Source organism: Hippoglossus stenolepis, chromosome 1 (assembly GCF_022539355.2).
Source record: "Hippoglossus stenolepis isolate QCI-W04-F060 chromosome 1, HSTE1.2, whole genome shotgun sequence".
NCBI classification, from domain to species: domain Eukaryota; kingdom Metazoa; phylum Chordata; class Actinopteri; order Pleuronectiformes; family Pleuronectidae; genus Hippoglossus; species Hippoglossus stenolepis.
Genome location: NC_061483.1, coordinates 6,636,942 through 6,657,975, shown reverse-complemented (window position 1 = coordinate 6,657,975; position 21,034 = coordinate 6,636,942). Strand labels below are relative to the sequence as shown.

General features: G+C 39.9%; 3 protein-coding genes across 5 annotated transcripts in view; 1 reads left to right on the top strand and 2 right to left on the bottom strand.

Annotated features, from left to right (window-relative positions):
- LOC118105182 (A disintegrin and metalloproteinase with thrombospondin motifs 7) overlaps positions 1–2,183 on the top strand; it is a 69,005-nt gene extending 66,822 nt beyond the window's left edge. The window contains exon 24 of the mRNA XM_035152701.2: positions 1,023–2,183. Coding sequence (XP_035008592.2) covers positions 1,023–1,168 — 146 coding nt within the window. The 3' untranslated portion in view covers positions 1,169–2,183. The remainder of the gene's footprint in view (positions 1–1,022) is intronic.
- Positions 2,184–5,121: 2,938 nt separating this feature from the next.
- Positions 5,122–11,481, bottom strand: calml4a (calmodulin-like 4a). Its single transcript, XM_035160344.2, has 5 exons — positions 10,390–11,481; positions 10,254–10,284; positions 9,836–9,976; positions 8,563–8,751; positions 5,122–5,876 (listed from the first exon to the last, which is right to left on the bottom strand). The coding sequence occupies exons 1-5, from the start codon at positions 10,390–10,392 to the stop codon at positions 5,779–5,781; spliced, it is 462 nt and encodes a 153-aa protein (XP_035016235.1). The 5' UTR covers positions 10,393–11,481; the 3' UTR covers positions 5,122–5,778.
- A 115-nt stretch (positions 11,482–11,596) lies between these two features.
- Positions 11,597–20,212, bottom strand: cln6a (CLN6 transmembrane ER protein a). 3 transcript variants are annotated; one of them, XM_035163361.2, is made up of 8 exons: positions 19,989–20,212; positions 18,528–18,657; positions 18,288–18,386; positions 17,381–17,569; positions 16,160–16,215; positions 14,180–14,302; positions 12,108–12,390; positions 11,597–12,003 (listed from the first exon to the last, which is right to left on the bottom strand). In XM_035163361.2, exons 1-7 carry the CDS (start codon positions 20,033–20,035, stop codon positions 12,120–12,122), a joined length of 915 nt encoding a protein of 304 aa, XP_035019252.1. In that variant the 5' UTR covers positions 20,036–20,212; the 3' UTR covers positions 11,597–12,003; positions 12,108–12,119. The 3 variants fall into 3 exon arrangements, with proteins under 3 accessions (XP_035019252.1, XP_035019261.1, XP_035019243.1); XM_035163370.2 differs by having other exon boundaries at positions 11,597–11,999; XM_035163352.2 differs by having other exon boundaries at positions 11,597–12,390.
- Positions 20,213–21,034: the final 822 nt, after the last annotated feature.

Genomic DNA, 21,034 nt, shown 5'->3' with positions numbered 1-21,034 from the left:
ATTAGCAGCTCTCAGAGAACCTTGAGAATTAAAATGTTTCTCTGCTGAATTATAATTCTCATATCTGTCCCTGTCGCTAAAAAGCACAGCACGCAGCAGTTTGCAGCAGATTTATAACTGACCCCTAATACTTGAATTGCCTGTGAAAGCCATCAGCGTTTTTCTTCCTCCTCTCAGAAACATTCACATTATTCCCCTCAGCTGAAATTACAGCAGGAAACTGTGGGTTGTGTTTTCTTTTTTTCAAATGTAGAAATGTGTGTTTCTTTAAGGTGCGTTGGCCTCTGACAAACGGTTTTATAAGTTGTCTTCCCCCCACATTCATTCATTGTACATTTGTTGGAAAGTGCCAGAAAGCACAGCAACAACATGATATAAAAACTGGTTCACGTGAAAATCACATGAACTGAGAAGTGGAAAACCAACATCTGCAGGAGAAGAGAATCTTTTCTTGTGGTTCTGATTATCATCTGCCTTCGAGCGAACATCCTGCTAAAAGCCCAACAACTGAAGAATGGAACAGAATATGAAGTTAAAGCAACACTCAGTAACTTTACTGAGCATCAGCGCCCCCTGGAGCCACACGTGGGGATTTAATTCTGCTGGGCTCCTAGTCAAAGCTCTAAAGTGGTTTTCATGTGAAAATCAATGTGTTGACTGTGTCGTCACACTCACTGAACTGTAACACAACTGAACGGTGGATATTACCCACGATCCTCGGCTTCCTGAACCAGAAAAGCCGCCGCTGACACGGTGCAGTGAACTGTTTCAAGGTGTCTGTTTCTATTTGTATCCACTCGTGTTGTCAGTCCTTTTAAAAGACTGCACAAGATAAAACAGAATCAGAAGCAGATGTTAAAACATGATTTGGCCTCAATCACTGATGTATTAACATGCCTGTGATTCATTCGGTCATCAGCCTGTGTCGACTGAATATGATCAGAATAAAGTCTGTGTCTCACCTCTTCGTGTAACCTCCCTCTCTCTCCCTCTCCCTCTCCCTCTCTGTGTCACCCACACAGGAGCGGTTTGTCTTCGGGACCGGCTGACGTTCCGTTTCTGCCACACTCTCCGTGTGCTGGGCCGGTGCCACTTGGCCAACGTGCGAGCGCAGTGCTGTAAAACCTGCAGCCAGCGTTCCCGGCCCGGCGGGACGTCTCGCCGCTGAGGTGCAACAACAAAACACTCACTCTCACGCCAACGAGGGACAGTGATGGCCCCCACTGAGTGATGGAAAGTACTGAAAAGGTTTAAAGTCGACAATCTGAGCCTCCTCCTCATTTCTTCACCACTACAGACGAATCATGAATGAGTCATATTCCAAAGCTGCAAAACTTTGGAACCATTATACTATTAAATGAGGCTGTAAGAAATTGAAAATATAACGAATCGTAGCCTTTTCTCTTAGTTAAACAATGAGAATGTAAACATCTGTTTTGCACTTATGTTATTATTATTATTATTATTATTCAGATTTAATGAATCAATATGTCCTTGTAACAGATGTGGTGCTACATTGAAATAGAAGAGTCTCCCTGAAATGTAGCCAGTGTCATAATACATCAATACATGTGTAGATAAACCACTTATTAACCGTTGGTACAATGCTTTCATGTTATTGACAGCAGCAGAGAGTGTACAGATTGAATCAGGTATAAAGTTCCCAGTGTGGTTTTACGTTAAATGTGGTACAAGTTAAATAAGTGGTGCACAAATTCCTCGTGTGACGTAAATAAACAGCTGACCGCTCGCTAAGCCCCCTGCAGCCCTTAGATACAGTTGCTATGTGCCTGTCAGGCTTGACAATCACCTTCAACAGTGGTTGATCGAACTTTGTGGTAAGTTTTGAAACAACGTGAGCTGGATTTCAGGAAGAAGTTGACAAAAGATAAAAAGGTGAAACCAGAATGTCGCTCAGTCGAGCACACGTCTTCGCCAAGGTCATGAATTCAATCAAGCTGCGCCACATTTCACACACTCATAGATTCTATAAATCTTTTATAAATGACATTTTTTCATCAAGATCCGTGAGTTATTCCCGGGGGAAATAGTAAAAGGTTGACAAAAAAAAATGTTTTATGTGGCAATGTTACAGGAGGTGAAAAAAAACATCCTCCTGTCTCATCCTTCCACCAAGTTTTCTGACTATCGGATTCTGTGTTTTTTTGTGCTGACAAACAAACACAATCTAGGATGTCAGTCAGTAGAGTTCATACCTCTGCGGAGGCCCAACAGTCCCTGTAAATCAAGATGCAACACATTACACACACTCATAGATTTTATAAATGTTTCATGAATGATATTTATTCATCAAGATCCATGAATTATTCCCTGGAAAAAAACTGTAAAACATTGACAAACACCTCATCTCACAATGTTAAAGAAAGTGAAAAGAAATTCAGCTCGTTGATCTGGATCTCCAAAATGTATTGTGTTCTTCTTTATGTGTAATCTTGCTCATAAACAAACATACAAACCAACTAGTATACAATCAGACAATCAGAGATATAATCTGAGTTCATCCACAGCTTGACAGTTTCCGCTCCTAAGCTGTGATTGGCCAGTTGCTGTCTGGCGGAGCAGGTTTTAGCGAACGGTCAGTTAAAAAACGTCCGATGTCCACAGCAGCTTGTAAGAGTCCTTTCTTTTTTTAAAGCCAATGTATCTAACACTTGATGTTAACATTTCTTTTTTAAGTCACAATATAAAATGTGATATGTGAAAAGTGGAGGTGCGGGAAATTCTTGGTGCTCGAGGCCACGCAGGCTCCAGACGCTTCAGGTCGGGTATTGGCAGGGCCAGTGCCTCATCTACTTGAATATTGGGTCATTTGATGTCAATATGTGTTTATTAACCACTTGATTTGAAATGGAGTCAAATTCAGCATTTCAAAATAAATGTTTTTTTTTTTAAGCAATTGTGAAAATGTTTAAAGTGTCACATCACATTTGGTTGAATAAGTAATAATTATTAATTATAAGTAATTATTATTACTTATTCAACCTGATCCTTATAGTTGCCGTTGTGTTATTGACACTTGACTCCTTCGTCTTTTGTGCTTCTTCCTACATTCACAAAAAAATCCTTACTGACACTCACTGTGTGTGTGTGTGTGTGTGTGTGCGTGTGCGTGTGCGCTCTTGTACAGCTCTCTTTGTGAGGACCAGTTTGAGTCTACAACCTACGGAGGACCTCACTTTCCCAAAATGTCCTCACTTTGTGACCCCCTTTAATGGACTGTTTGGGGGTTAAGACTTGGTTTTAGGGTTAGTTAAGGTTAAGGATTAGGCATTTAGTTTGGATGGTTAGGGTAAGGGGCTAGGGAATGCATTATGCCAATGAGTGTCCTCACTAGGAAGCTGTACAAACGTGTGTGTGTGTGTTGCACTTAAGTCTTTGCAGCAGGAATTGAAAAGTAGCTCAGACTCGTCAATGCCGTCGACTCCAGGCATCCTCCTGTATTTCTATATATTGAATGAAAAATTAATTGTATGAGAAAAGTAGATAAAAAAAAAAAAATCTATGTTCCTTTGTGAAAATAGATTGGATAACATTCTCCCATGAATCCAGCCGTGTCTGTGCAGCTTCAACTTCTCTGTGCTGGAGGAGACGATTGTTAACAAACCTCTGGAGTTATTTTCTGTATCTGTTGAAGCTAAACTGATGTCAGACGTAACAAAACCTCTCTGTTGACTGACATGTTGACTGACATGTTGACTGTGTCCTCAGGCAACAATCACCACAAGAACCAAAGTGTGGCTACATCTCACAGTTAAAAGTCATTCTTTATAAGGGATTATTATTTGATACTGTGTAGTTCTGTGTATTAAAAGTAAAATATAAATATCTTGTCTACATATATTATGTATATGTGTAAATCGATATAACTTGGAAGAAAAATGTGTTTTTTAAAATATTTATTTGTTTGAAATTGATTTTAAATTGACAGGTACTGGAAACAAGTAATTGGATCATCATCACATGCTTCCTTCACTTGTTACCTCAGAATTACATCCAGGATTCAGGTAGTGATGATGTACGTCTCTCTGGTGGAGTAAACATTACGGCAGATTTATTTCAAATGAAAAGTAAAAAAATTTCCAGCATAAGGCTTCTGAGATCAGAGAGAAGACAAAAACCGGTACGTTCGGTGTGGCTGTGCTTCAGAAGTTTGTGGAAATGCTGGATATAAACTTTGGTTTTGTCGTGGGCAAACATTTCATCATTCCAGGGAAAAAAACAGAAACTGAATAAATCATTTTTACGCCTTTTGAACGTTGTGACACAATCATGGAGTAATGCCGAGTGCTGAGGTCACACATGGGGGTAAACGCCATCATGCCACCATGCCACCATGCTAACCCTGCGTCACAGGAGGGAGATTGAGGTCATCCTCATCATGTTGGTCCATGTAGAAGAGACAGTTTCACCTTTACAAAATAACAGGTTTCATGAATGAGGAACGGATGAGTTTAAAATGTGGTTTTTGAGAAAACTCAAAATCACTGACTGTTGACATGGTAACACGGAGCTGTTAAGCCACACAATAAAAAGGTTAGTCAGTGTTATACTTAGTGAAGATATTTAGATCTATGATGCTCAGAAAGTGAAAAAAACTCTTAAGTCAAACACAAACATTATTCTCAGTCAGTTTTCTTTCTATTCCTTTCAATTCTACTTGAGTGTTTTTGTTCTAAGAAGAAAAAAACAGACTTTCATTCTGCACACACAGACACACACACGCACTCCCTCCCTGCTGAGTTACACTTTCTAAACTGATTAGACAATCAGGCGTAACAAAGGGTCAATCAAATGTACAACCGACTGATTCACATTATTTATGAACTTGTCCCCAGTGAAGTACAGATGACATTGACATTGATTACAAACCTTCAACTGCAGCAAACATCATTTTAATCAATGTAGTTTGTTCCTTTTTTTATTTTTAAGTTCAAATCGAGACGTTAGACGTGGCTGATAAAAGATGCTGACCTGCTCACAGTGAGCGGCTATAGTGTTTCTCAAAAGAAATAATGATAATATAGTTATTAGTGTTTAAACACATCATGGAATTCAGTCGATCAACTATAAACTTTAATGAGATAACACAACTATTACAAGTTTTGGAGCAACTGTTATTTGTTTATTAATCAATAAAATGTTATTACATATAGATATATATATAAAATGTGTCAAATACGACTAAATAACACTTATGGAAACAGATACATTTATACCCGTGGTCCTCAAGAATACATGAATTAAGTCTATAAATATATAAAAAACTAAACATTTTCTAATTCCACAGAAGTAATTTAATGCAGATGTGTGTAAAGTTACCTGCGCCGCATTAAGAAAAACTATATCATGACACTAGCACACAACAAGCGTTCACAAGTAAATATACAAAGCATCAAACTGTTCATTGAATTAAAATCATTGAGTTTAGCTGGACTGTCACACTTGACAAAGGGTTTACTGAGAATTTAATGTTTTTTAATGGTACTTAATTCCTTCAAAGAACAAGAGTTCAGATCGTATCACGTTCGTCAGGATCCAGGACAACGGCAGTGCTTCACAAAGAGTTCAGTCATCGAGGAAACTGATGGAAAAGAGTTACAGGAAATAGATTCTGCATTTAAATAAATAATCAGCGAATAATCATGAGGCAAAAAAACAAAGTGAAGATTATTATCAGGCTCAAATCTGCCAGCACACAACTGCTGCACTAAACATGTAGATTTAATCCAGTGTGTCGTCTCCCCCCCGTCAGTGAAATCAATAATCAACAGGAGGCAGCGTCACCATCTTGGTGAACTCTTCGTAATTCACTGTCCCGTTCGACTTGACGTTTGCTTCTTTGAAGAGCTCGTCCACTAAAAACAGAAAACACACACAAAAGTGTTTAGGTGACGGGAGAAAACTGATCGAAACTCCAGTAAAAAGCTTCTTTGTTAGAAAGAGTTCCCTAACATAAGATTCAGATGAGATAAGATTATATAGATCTGAGGTAATTTCCTTCTTACAGCAGCAGACAGTCAAAAAGAGGGAGACAGAAGACCAAGTGGTTAGAAATAGAGAAATGTCCATAATATACGACTTTCACTACAGACAGATGCAGTGTAAACCCTGAGTTTTATCACAGTAGTTATTTTGAAGTGTGATGAAATATTGAGGTATTTCTACTTTATATTTGTTCCTCATGATATTATATTTCTTCTGCACTCAGTTTATTTGAGGACTTTAATTGTCCAGCTATTTTGGAGATTATGATTTCAAATTAAATGAATTTAGGTTAAATATGAACTTGCTACAACAGTTTAATGTCAATTAACACTCAATATCATGATAAACAGCATATGTTTTATATAAAGATGATCTCAGCTGTGACTTTACTGAGGCTCCAATTTGACCAATGTGTAAAAGAGACAATTTGGCCCTAAAGCAGATTTTTATTCCTAAAATCTCTTATGAAAATCCACGTTTACTCATGAGGATGAATTATCGTTATGCTTGAAATGTTATAACTTATAACTAAAGTTGCACGTTCACAAAAGTATCGGAACATTTATATGAGATAATAGATGAATGTAGAATGACTCAAAAATGAAATTAAGTGACGGCTAACGCAGCGACTTCACAAATCAAAACCGAGCAACGGAATAGAGTTGATTTCATTTTTTTCACACGGCTGTGCTACGATCTACAAGTCGAGCCAGCGAAGATCTCCTGAATATTCAGATTGACAACAGTGAGCTCATCCTCAGCAGCTTCGTAGTTAATACAGTTTGTACAGCTGAGAGCTTCACAGTGCAGCTGTCTGAGTGGCATCAATATCTGCGTCAATACTCGACGTGATGGAAGAGTCTCCTCTGGGAAGCAGCCGAGCTTGGTTTGAATTTAAACTGCTTGATGTGCACAGTGACAGGCAGCACCACTCCGAGTTAAATCTGTACGTTGCTTTGAGCCCAGAAACTGTATGAATAACTAAGTTTGGGGCTTTGAAACCCAAAAGCCATCAAAATCAATCCCACAGATTTAACTGGAGACGAGCGTCTCCACAGGAAACTGTCAAGACGACTGTTGTCATCACTTCACTGTCAACAGAAAAACATAAGCTACTGTCTCCTTCAATTACAGTTTGAAAAACGCATGTAAGAAAACCTTTAAGTGCAAATCAGAGGCTGTATGTAAAGACGGATGACATAACAGGCCTCCATGGAGCTGAGGTGTCTCCATCACTCCCTGGTGGCTGGCTGCAGTATCGCTCATAAACACCACCTCCTCAATGTTAGCAGTTGGGATATGGTCCAAACCAAAAATAGATTTCAGAGGGTTTATGTCATTTTAGGCAGCTCTTATCACACGGATTTGATTCTTATTTAATTGAATTTAGACTTGTGGTTGTCAGCCGCTCCTCCCCCTGAGTGCTACAGCACAGACTGGCTCTGAATGAAGTCATCGGTATATATATATAATATATCAGATCATATCAGATTTCTTGCCAAACGTATATATACCACTCTCATAAATATTCTACAGCCAACAGCTGTCTGCGTGAAGACGGATAACAGGTGGAAACTAAACCTGACCAAGGGAGATTGTGACAAAGAAAACCATCACACTGCCGAAAACAGCGATTTGTCACTTTTACACATTTGTCACTGCACAAATTAAACAGACAAGAAAACTTTTAGAGGTGTTGGTGTGTGAAATGTGTCACTTGAGATAAATTATCTGACAGCTTCATACAGATGAGATGAGAGTGGTGCTTTTAACCTTCTTGAACGATCAGACAAAATAATTAGTTTTTCCAAACTGTGGCAGTTTCTGGAATGGAGCTCTTCTGGAATTGTTTCACCAAAAGTAATCTCCATAAATCATTTTACTCCAAATATCAATTGATTATATATACATATTATATATTAATGTTATTTACCAGAGCCTGACGACACTGTGAAGAAATGAAGTCTGTCCACAGGGAGACAAACCTGAAGAAACAACCTGGCAAACTGCAACAGCAAATGAATTTACTTCCTGAAAGTAAAGGTGATGAGAAACTGACCAGGAGAGGAGCTATTGTTTTATATTATTAGCAGGCAGGTCACAGGACAGCAGGGAATTCAGAAACACTGGTAAATCGTGGTGGATTTAGGGAAGCGCTGTGAAATCCAAGAGATGCTGAGGCCGACCCTCACTGGACTGCTTTCTTAAACCTCATGAATATACAGTAAGACCTTTCCCATCGAGTTTTTGTGAACAATGTAGGACTCACACGACTTTTAAGCTACGGGTCAGCGCTTCACCGTTACAGTGTCTTATTAAATCCAGTGTTATAAATAAACAAACTGTCCAAACGTGCAGAGTGTAACTCTGACCCCTGCATCCATGTGCTCACTGTGGATTATATAACAATGTATAAAAAGCCCTTTTATTGATTGAACTGGATGTTGTTGCTGTAGCTCGGTGTCAACACAGCAACTAATTCGCTGTTAGAAGAAAAAAACACATTGTGCAGAGTTTCCACTTTCCCTCTCTCCTCAGATCCAGCTGTGACTTTACCTTCTTTGTCCGTGAGCTTCTCTCCCAAGATGGTGAGCTTGGCCCGCAGCTCAGACGCCTGGATGTATCCTTTCTTCTGCTTGTCCGTCATCCTCAAGGCCTCCAGGATCTCTGACTTGGGGTCTTCCTGTTGTATCTGTCTGTGCATCATCGTCAGGAAGGAAGAGAAGTCCAGCTCACCGGACTTTGCTAAACAGGAATCGAACACAAAACATAGACCGAAGAAACAATGCACAAGTTGACAAGAATCGCATTAATGCAGCACTTAACTCGCATGAGGCTCAGTGGAGCTCAAACCTCCGACAAAGCCCAACAATCCTCTTAAATTCAAACAAGCTGCAACAGATTTCACACACACGTGGATATCAAATATGACTAAATGTGACAGATTCCCTGGGGGTCATAAACGCCCTATTTCGTAATGTTAAAGAAAATGTGAGAAATGTAACAAAGTGGGAATTGTGGCTCATACCAGATGTAATAAAAGTCACAGCGAGGTCATTTCAATCATTTTAGTTAATGTTGCTCTAAACTGAACTTTTAGATTATCTTCAACTTGTAAAACTGAGTACAAGGTCAACTCGAGGATAGACAGACTGGAATCATCTCATCAATTTGATAAAGAAAATGTGTTTTTGGACTCAACTCTTTAATGTTGATCTTAAGGTTTCTCCCTTTCCCTATTCAAGGGTCTGAGGTTAGAGCATGTCATACTGCATGTTGCGTAGCCCTCTGACATCAACCACCAGGTTTCCACATTGTTTATAAGCCACTTCCTCGATAATTATAGATGTTTTTAATCCATAAAAGCCTTGAAAACATCTTTAAGTTAAGATTTTACAATATGTTCATATATAATTAAAAACATCCAACTCAAACAATCGATTTTCTATAATCAACCCAAGCGGTATGGTGGTACGGGTAAGTCTGCTCCCCCCCCCACAGTCCAGAGACGTGCAGCTTACGAATAAAGACTTAAATTGACCGTAGGTATGAAAATGAGTGTGAATGACTGTGTCTGTGATTCACTGACGACCTGTCCTCCGCCTCTCAATGCCAGCTGGGACAGACATGGACAGAAGGAAATAAGCAACAACGACAGAGATCATACTCTCAGATAATTAAATAAAGTTAAGTACAAACCTCTCTTGGCCTCTATGGTGCAGTGATGTGTATATAAAGTGGGTGTTACACAAAAAAAACTCAGGGTCGGTCTGTACAAACTCTCACAACCTTTACAGACGAACTAGATTTATTGTGTGTTGTTCTTTACCAATTTTGTGAACTTGCAGGTGCCTTTCAATTTCACCGAATGTGGGACTTGTGCCGAGGCAGCGCATAACTGTGATGAGCTCTTTGGCATCGATCTTGCCCTTCTGCTTCTTGTCGTACAGGGAGAAGCACTCCTTGAATTCTGGGAAATAATAAAGATATTGATGTTTTTCAGTGAGTTCATCCGTCATAGAATCACAGGTTAATCCAGTGTGTTGGTTTTACTTCACAGGAACTAATGAGACTGAACAAGGCCAGACTTTGATCCTAATGAGTCTCCAAAACCAGTCTTTACTTAATTTTTATATAAAATAGAAATGCACTGTACAAATGAAAAGGGTAGATTAACAAATAGTACAATTTAAACATTAACTCATAATAGATGTAAAACAACTTGTGCTGCTGTGGAATACTCTTACCGTTGATTTGTACTGGTGTGAAGAACTTCGCCTGCAACGTGACAAAAGTATTGCATCACTTGTACAAACGAAATATCAGTTACATAAGAAAATACATGAAATAAAAAGTATCTCGGAGGGAATGTCTTGCTCTCACCATTTCTGCGGTTCCTTGGTTTCTGTTCAGGAAGCAGTGAGTTGACCGGAGCCTCCGTCACCTGTCCCTCCGCCTCTGTTTAAAGTCCACCTCCTGAAAGCCTCCACGTAATTTAATATGCGTTGCTGTGGAAACGCTGATAGGAGATACTCAGCGCTGCATTGTCCTTTCCCTTTTAACCCTTCCAATAAAACCCACCAATTATTCATGAGTCACAGTTTGATACTACAGTCACATAATAAAAAGGAAGCAGCTTGTAGCCACATACACTGAATAGATTTTAAATTAGTTAACCAATATGATTAAAGACAATTGATATGAAGCACGTTCACAAATCAGGTAGCATGTCAGTTCTCATATTTAATCAAGAGTCATTACAGGACTGTACCGGTGGTCTTGCAAAATGTATTGTACATTTGTTTTCACATTTTTATTATGTGATAAAAATGTATAAAAAGGTATAAAAGGTCACATGTGTCATTGCTGCTTTGTGTTTCTACTATTTGGGATCTGACCAAAGACTCAAAGAGCCGCAGGCTGTACAAGGGCCTGAGGCGACTCCTATTTACTTTCATGATTAAAAGTAAAGTAGGTGTTGACCAGTAAACTGTCAAAACATCCTGTGATTCCCAAACAGCCAAAAAACAATAAAGTACAATCTTCTCTTGCATCTTCTCATTCGGACATGGTGTAAACTTCATGGTATAAATACACAGTAGTATTTGGGACATGTGATAAACAAGCACCGACAGTATAAACCTCAGCAGGACTTCACACACAAAGCACTCAGATCACTCAGACCTGATACACACCCGTCCTCTCCGAATGTAGCTACAATTGTAGAGGGTGTTTTCTTAAGAAAGTGGGAGAATATTCTAAAAATTAACCATTTGTTTCATTTGTAACTCGACAGCTCAGATTAGCCTTGAGCATGTTAGCATCCCAACCCTGGTTTTACACCTTCAATTAAAAGGTTCAGTGTGTAGGATTTAGTGACATCTAGTGGTGAAGTGTCATGTAACAGCTGAATACCCCTCACCTCACCCTGAAATGAAAGAGAACCTGTGGTAACCTTCAGTTGTCATTAAAACTTAAAAAATGTTTAGTTTGTCCAGTTTGGGCTACTGTCAAAAACATGGCGGCCTCCGTAGAGAGGACCAACTCCTGACGTAAATATAAAGTATTTAAATATAAAGGACCCATTCTAGCGTAAAGAAAACAACAATTCATACAATTCAGATGAAACACACGAGTGAAAACATCACTAGGATCATTGTATATTCAATTTCTGCCAATAGATCCCTTTCACCTTACTCTTACACACTGGTCCTTTAGAACTAACATTCCCATTGGGGCTTATTACAAACACCCCATGTGATGGGCAGTGCTGATTTATGACATGACATGAATCATAGTCCAGGTTGAGCAGAAGTGATTGCATCTGCAAAGTGAGACCGACTTTTCACCAAGCGTCACAGTGTGAACCTGTTAAAGTCTGTGTATCAGTGCAGGTGCTGCTGCCTGCAGGAGGGAACCTGTCTCCTCTGAAGTTGGTGCACATCAATAATCCTCATGAGTCGAGTGCAGCCACTGTCTCTGCCAAAGGAAATCTGTCTGAAGAACCAAGAGATGCATCAGTCGAGTCATACACACATAAGCAGCATGTGATGTCGAAGCATTCAGTAATAGTTTTCTTTCACACAAACGGCAGCACAGACCTCAGGTCAAGGTCAGTGGTTATTCTTGACGTGCAAGGTGTAGTAGGACCAGGGCTCTGGCATGTAAAGGAGTCCGGGGTACTTGTTGCGTAGCACCGGGTCACTCCAGAGGTAGAAGACCCACAGCGCCATCAGGACGAGGGTAACGCCGAAACTACAGAGCAGGAACCGGCCATTGCTGTCCGGGCCGAGGCCTTTACGCCGCTGATGTATCACCATGGCAATCATGGCGAGGACGGTGAGGAGGAAAAGTTCAGTGATTTGTCCTTCAGTCACCAAGTACCTGGAGGAGGAGAAACCAGGAGACGTTAGAGGAACTCAGAGAGAAACACAAACTGTGACTTTCAATCTTTAATTTATATTATTTTATTATTATCTGGAGACTGCCGGATAACATTAATAACATAATCAACTTGATGGGTCTCACTAGCAGTCGTTGGCCAACGCACATCAGCTCTCCTCTGTCCCCCTCCTGACAGCCAAAGCTTCAGCAGCGGGGTCCAATGGCCTCTTACAGGCCTCGGCCACTGCCAGCCTGACAGCGCGGGAAGTGGGCGGGGCCTGGGTGAGGACGGCGCGCCGGACGGCGACGGGCGGCATAGGGGCACCTGGGATTCGCGGACGGACTGGGGAGGGCAGCTGGGACGGCCGCCCCCAGGCGCCGACCTGCTGCCTGGCCCTGGTGTGCAGGACGAGCTGGGGAGGGTCCGGTGTGGCTTACCAGGCAGACCGTCAGTCTCCCCAGGAGCGCCCGCTCGCCTGCCGCAGCCAGTCCCTCCGTGCTTGAGTGTTCTACATTAAAACTGATTATCCCGTCTGACGGAGCAGTGCTTCTTTCGGTCTGCTCACGCTGTTCTGGACAACACAGCTGGATTGATCATCCTCACCATCTGCTAACTATTATTGTATTGTCTTGTGTTGCTTTTACAATTTGTCATGGTGCCTTTTTACATTTGATGTGAAAACGTTGAAATTGCCTTGTGGTTGAAATGTGCTCTACAAAAACACTTGCCTCGCCTGTAACTAACCCGAAAGGAACAAGTACAAGAACAACACTACAAAGTTTCAAATTTAAAAAGTCACAATTTTTCAAACGAAAAAGCACATTTTGTTTGTTTCATACTCTGACTCTGATCTCCTCAATTTGAATTCCTCGGTGAGGATGGAAATATCAGGGTTTGTTATTTTCTCCCTCACAATACAAGTAAGCTGAATCTATCTATCTGTAACATGAGGGAACATTTTAACCTTTAGCATTTATATATTCATTCACACATTAATCTCTTTATTCATGGAAGCAGTAGTTTTCATATACATGTTTAATTGCTGTTTGTCTTTTGAGATTCCTATCCCCAAGTGGCCCTTGAAGTCAATTTTACTGCACAATGTGATTCTTTTGTGAAGATCAAAATTAACCGCCACACACTGAAATGACTTCAGGGTGACTTTTACTATTTTATGTAACAAAGGAGGTTGTGTATTCGCCCATTTGTTGGTTGGTTGATCAGCAGGATTATGCAAAACCTACAGAACGGATTTCCACAAAACTTGTTGGAACATATCAGACATGGGCCAAGAGAGAATCCATAAAAATCTGGTGAGGATCCAGGTATTTCTATCACTTTCTTTAACATTGTGGGTGTTTTTTTTATTTTTAATTTCACTGATTATTCTCTAATAATTCATGGATCTTTATAAAAAATGATCATATATTTAAAGGACTGATATCTATGAGCGTGTGACTATATTTAAGGAGACTGTTGGGCCTTGGTGGAGGTTTGTGCTCCACTGAAAGCCATTCAAGTTAATTTCTGTTTACTGTAGAGATACTGTAATTTTTAATGCAAAGATAACCTTCCATTGTCTCTCCATGATTTGATTGATCTCTATCTTTTCATCAAGAGTAAACCCTCAGAGTTTAAAGCTCCTTTCATACACTCTAATCCTCTTATGCACTGTGTTATGTACATTTACCTTGAACTGACTCAGGTGCATCATCAGATTTGATCTGTTCTTGTGTCGTGTATTTATGGGGAACATGAAGGCAGAAGGTTTCCTAAAAAGCGACTGACCAATAGTAGAGAGCGCTGGGTCCCAGCAACAGCCAACCAGTCACAGGAACCTTTTTCTTTTCCTCTGTCTCAGTGAAGCAGCCGGTGAAGTAGATGAACAGAATGATGAAGAAAGGGATATACCTATAATAAAATAAGAGGAAGACTTAGTGTATTAACTGCACAACTGACTGTGGACACTGCATCTTTAAAAAGGACAATGCAAGTATTGTGTGAGAAATACTGTGATTATCGGCATTGTACTTTAAAAAAGCGCCTTCTCCGCTCAGCATGATCTTTAAATCCCAGATGAACCCGGCTGAGACAAAAACATTTCACTAAGTCTTAAATTCCCTTTCACACTGAAGAGTTTGCCTTATTATTCAATGAATAAATTAACTAAATCATGAATACTGTACCACAGATGTTTAAAGAGTTTTTATTTTGTCATCAGGACACCTCAGACAGTCTAACTCAACAATAAACCATTGTTCTTAGAAAGTGAATCAACCTGCAGAACTTCTGTCAAACTCTTTTTTAAAGTACTTTTCTTTAGATGTGACATTTTCATACATTTACTGAAAATATGTCACCTTCACCTCTGAGCATTGTTTTCTCTACTTTTGGACGTTTCATAGAACAATATTTAAAAAAGCCTTATACCCATCTGTGGATTGAAACGACTAAAAACCAAAGACAATGATTTTTGGTAAATGCATATAAAGAATAACAGTGACTTCCCACATCTATGTTCAGAACTACCAGGAGCACAGAGACACAGAGACACAGAGACACAGAGACACAGAGATTCCTGAAATCCTCTCTCTTCTCACTCCGGGGCTAAAAACACTTCAGCGTGAGGTGAGTTCATGCTCAATCTCTGAAAGGTGACTCACCCCCTGCTCGGCCGAGACCTGATACCTTGAATATTATTGCTTTAATACGAGTACTGACGAGAACTGGACCGATCTTTTGGCTGATATGAGTCTATCAGATATATAAATGTCAATAATAGGTTACTGTATCTTAGACATTATGGATTTTTGAGGGCTGATGCCAACACCAATATGAGGGAGTAAGATATTTCTGATACAGATATAATTTGATGTCATTAACAAGCCCTTATGACAGAGAAATGTAACTGAGGCTTGATATTTTACAGTTAAAACATAAAGTTTATTATAAGTCACTATAAATAAAAAAGAATATATGTCTGTGAAAGGCTCATATCAGCTTTAATTCTCAGAGCACCAGTGTGTGAGAGAGTCGAAAGAAAATCTCTGCACGAGGTGTCCTCCTGGGTTTTTGTTTCACCAGCTCAGTGTGTTCTGTCCAGAGGTGGCACCCACATCAGGATCACAGACAGTGGGTTTGTTCCAGCTGAATCAGCCATAGTGCAAACTGAAATTCTGTCAGTTCCACACTGAAAACCTAATGCCAGGGTGTTAACAGCTAGAGAGAGCTTATGCAAATAAAATGGAAGCGATGCATCTTGTCCTTCCATCCAATAAAGATCTTTGTTTTTTTTTTACAAACAAACTGTTATCAGACAGTTTCTCTGATTCTGCCTCTTTCATCCTGCATGTTGTTGGATTCAATTTTTTCCCATTACCATTCACCAGTTCGCTCATTGCCTCTAGCCCCCCCACGACCCTCAAAGGGAAGGCGGTATAGATACTGGATGGATGGAGTTTCCTTAATCTAACATCTGTTTGGTACTTTAAGATATAAAAGGAGCCACAGATCAGTACACTGATAACGACCTGTTGTGTTGGTGGAGTCCGCTGCGTTAAAATGATCTGAATCTACACTTCACACACGCTTTAATTGGATTCTTCCCTCGTGTGTTTTCAAAAGACTCAACGTGGATTAATTTCAGATTTATGAAAATAAGTGAACAAACTGACCACCCAGTCCTGTATCCTGCTGCGTTCCAGCCACTTCCCCAGCACTTTATACAGGTATTTATATGCACGACGCAAATAGCCGCCAAACACGTACCACATCAAGTGTCCCAGCTGTTCATCATAGAAATACAGCAGCTCAAATGAGTCAATCTGTGAAGAGAGGAACAGAAGCCTTGTGTTATTACGAGAAACCCTCGGCTGCATTAGCATCAAGAAACAAGCACTGTGGCTCTAACTACCTTAGGAAACAGTGCCACCTACTGTTTCAAGTACCATTTACACTACAAAATGAGTGGAAATCACATCCAGACACAAAAAAATACATGAACAAATGCAGACATGTCCATTCATCCAGGGAGAATGTAAGGAACAATTGCTACAGTTTTTGGTTCCTCTCACCTGCTTGTTCCTTTCTTTTGATGTTTAAATCACATTTATTGCAGTAAATATTAACGTTTTATCATTTCTGGCCTTAACCTAATTCCACTTATTAATCTGTTAGTTTTTGTGCATTTAACAGTTAAATTCCTTAATTTCAATAGAGCCGCACCAATTTTCACACAGACACACACAAACAGATATCAGTCTCCTAAATATGACAGTCTTTTTCCATCAAGATATATGAGTTAGTCCCTGAGAAATTGGTTAAAATGTAAAAAAAAAGATAAATAATTCCTGGATCCGCCTCAAAATCTAATGGGCTTTGTCTTGGTCCATGTCCAATCCTTCCACCAAGTTTTGTTGAAATCCGTTAAGTTGTTTTTATTTAATTGTCCTGACAATCACACCAACATACAGGGGTGAAAACATAACCTCCTTGGTGGAGGAAATAAATAAACCTTTGACACTTGCACCAAATCAAATCTTAACTTGAAACAAACATGCTTTATTTACCTCCATGTATACAATCTACTGGTCCTGTGTTATGTATCTACATGGAGACAAATGCTGTGACAGCGATAATGGGCGTAGAAAGAAAAATGATTTCACTTCTTCACCGTGTGATATATTCTGATGGGACGAGTGTGACAAGATAAATAGTTTGTCTGTTTGGGACATAGGTGGAGAAGAAAAGTACAAGTGACTTATAAAAAAAGTTTAAGTCACTGAAAGATGAGCAACACTAAGAGCTTTTTGTTGTATGACATTGTTGTATGGTAGTTGCAACAGTCTAGACTTTTCATACGGTCGGTGTTACTTTCTCTCATCAGACCATGATGACAGCAGAGAAAACATCTTTTACAAAATGTTGACAACTCTCTCTGTGCTCCCAGTGTATTCCCAGCATGGAGTCAAGCGGTACCCAGAGTCTTACCAGTGAAGCAGGTTTAAGGTCTTTGATGATGGGGTTCTCTCTGACGGACAGGTGGAGCTGGTAGCCACTGAGGAGGAGCCGGTGGTTGATGGAGTCTCCCACCAGGTGGATGCTGGCTCCCATGACAAAAAAGATAATGCAACAGTAGACTGCTGAGCGAGGCAGCGCACGGGGGCTGCGCTCAATCAGCTGAATGGAGCAGAAACACACACACACTCTATATTCAGTCACCTGCAAAACTAGTGTATTAACAACAAGACCAATTACCTTGTTTTTGTCAATGAGACAAAATTTCTGATATTTTCTGTATTTTCATCTAGATTTGTAAATCAATGTTACGACAAATCACCTTTTGTTCGCACCCTTTCATTTTTCAAGTGAGAGAAGTTATTGGGATATGTGTTGCCTTTAAGATTGATTGTTTAAACATTGAACAGCTCTGAATCTTTTGGTCTTGGCCTTGGGTTTCACTCGGGAAGACTCCATTTGTTGTTAAAAGGATAAACCAATATGAAGAGTGGAGAGCGAGCTGTCTGTGGCATGAAAGAGGGAGAATCGACCAGTGCTTTTGCACAGACACTGGAAAAAAGCCAATACAACAATTTGCAATGAAAGAAACTACTGTTGTATTGAGCAACAGACATCGATCAAGTCGGCCAAGGACAAGAATAGCCAAAAAACAAAACTCAGTGACATCACCACCAACATCCACAGGGAAGCGGAAAAGGTATCACAAAACTGTGACAGCAGAAATATTGAGGCCATACCACAAGATTCACAGCTGTAGAAGTAAAGACATGAGCCACTAAAGTTCTGGAACTGAGTTTGATGCACTGAACTTCTACAGAGGAGATGGAAAAGTTGAAGAAGAAATGATCTGCTCAGGAAACATTGTGTTTGTGCTTACCTTGAGCAGTACGAATGGTGTGATGACATTGTAGGCCATGTGGAAAACGTCTCCAGCACTGGGCTTGTTCAGAGGAAACCATTCCAGGGGAAGGACGATCTTATACATATGAGAAAAGAAACTACTGCTGTTCACACTGGTCACACATAAAATGAAGAGTAGCTGTTCATTTTATATTTGTTTTCACTATTTAAAACAACACGAGGTATAAATTAAATCAAATGTGCAGCGTCTCCTCACCATGACGATGGGCCTTCCAAAGTCCAGTATCCAGTTCTCCAGAGTGAGATAGAACCACAGGTCAAAGTGGAAGTGCTGCTTCTTCTTCTTCTTCTTCTGTGGCACATTTTCCTTCACAACACTAGGAGTGCTGTTAACACACATTTACAGTGACTGTGAGTCGTCATAATAAAGCAACATTATAAAGGCTAAAGGCAGCACGGATATTTACTACAGACAGAAACATAATGTATGGTGTTTACTGCTGCAGTAAACTCTTAAAACCATAGACAGGACAGCTCAAAGCGTCTGAATTGCCCCCTAGTGGCTGGGTGCACTATAGGTCAGAAACCCAGCCTCCTCCACATTAGTGGATGGGACATGGAAAAAGGCTTTTAAAAAGTGTCAGGACACTTCAAATACATTTTCTGTGAGCAGTTTATTTTGAAATCCCCGTCAGCAGCGGTGACCTTGCTGACCAAATCAAGTCATTGGACATTTTCTGCAGATGGGCAATTTTTGATTGAACGCTGAACACAGTCACTAAGAGGATGAGTGCGGCTGAATACACTGTGGGTACCTCAGCTCGAGGTATCAAGCTTTTGACCTCCCGACCCAAAACCTCTCTCGCCATTCAAACATCCACACAAGTCCACACGTATGAGGATGGAAACGTGTATCATGAAACAACAAATGGATCAAGCCACAGAGAGTTTCTGCAAAACTCAAGTGAGCGACCTCACGCATCAGGACCAGCAGCTGTTGCTGTAGCGACTGACATGGATTGAACTCCACTGCAAATACAGTTTAACCGACTGTGGCTGCATCAGAAACCTTTTCCTTTTCACTGACAGAGTCCACTGCGTTTATCCTGCGCCAGTTTATTCGAGTGCCTGATCTCTGGATGTGTGAATGTATCCCAAACAATTCTACAATTCTAAACAACACTACTTTCAGCTAACGATCCCACAATGCAATCTGTTACATTTTACAGATGAGTTATTTACCGTCGATTGGCTCAATTAATCAATGTACTTGAAATGAAGATTAAAAAAAGCAATTACGCCTTTCTCTTTATTGACTTGATTGATCTGTCTACATTGACCGTGTCATCCAGCAGTACCAGTCAGTCCAGTCAGAAAATAAAAGCCTGAAGACAAGGAGCAGGTAAAACTCACCACCAGTCACATCTCGTCTATTTGTATCTGTCACGTGCAAACACTGTGATTGACAGACAGTCCCTTATTAACAACAATCAGCTACAAGACTATGAAAGATACAGACAGTCCCTTAACAACCACAAACATCTACAAGACTATAAAATATAAAAGTAAATAACAATAAGTCGTTTTAACGTCAGTCTACGGGTCGTTTTTAACACTTTCAACACAGAGCAGCTTCCATTTTGTGTCTAACTTTCACTTTCTCTCTGCAGGTTATTAAACATCTCGTTGTTTACACCGTAAATCCACCGTCACTAACCTCTGTGGTTTCTTTACTGACTCGTTTCCTCGGTTTCTCACGTTCATGTTGTGGATTGTTTCTTCTCTGGGTTTGAATAAAGATTCATGCAGCTCCTGTACTTTTCTCCATGTTTTTGATTTTGTATTTATTTATTTATTTCTTCTTCTTCTTCTTCTTCTTCTTCTTCTTCTTCTTCTTCTTCTTCTTCTTCTTCTTCTTCTTCTTCTTTCTGACAGCGACACACACGACTCCTCTTCACTTCCTGCTTCCTGGTCCCCGCCCCATTCGCCCAGTCCAGGGGGCGTGGTTTCAACCGAGTTTTGCTTTGTAAGGCAAAAAGTTAAACCCACAGTAACAGTTTAATAAGGTTTATATATTCATACACAAAACATATAAAACAAATATGGCACCAACATGTTACAGGTACAACGAAGCACAAGAAGAAGGGAACAATAACATACTGATCACTTGTAAACAAATCACGATATATATATTAATACATTATAGAAAGTGTTACTCATGATAAAATATGTTTTTTTTTACTAAAATATAAATTAAGATTATACTTATTAGTATTATTTGCAAGAATTAAAAGAATCCAGGCCCTGCAATATCAAAATAATTGTACGTTTGTTCATTTACCAGCAGATGGCGCCGTTCTTTCACTTTTCTTTTACCATTATAAAAGTTTGAAGCTTAGTCTGTCCAACTTTTCCCGCTTCCCTGTGCAATCCTTTTAAACTCTGTTTTAAATATAAGTAATAAAGAAATATGCAGATTGCATCCTTTTGTCAAAATTGCATGATATTATGCTTTATAATGCTATATACAAAACACAATGGAGTTTTAGAGGTTTTATTCACTTATAAATGTTCATGTCATGCACACAGTGGGCCCAACCTTCATGGGTTTACAAGACCCCAAAAGGTCCAGTTGCACTTGCATTGTGTTTTACTTTAATATAAAAGTACACATACTTATACAACTTGGCCATTAAACATAATATTCCGCCCGTCTCTCCAAAGCTTGGCAAACAAAATCTGCTCATAACAAAGTTCCCTTTC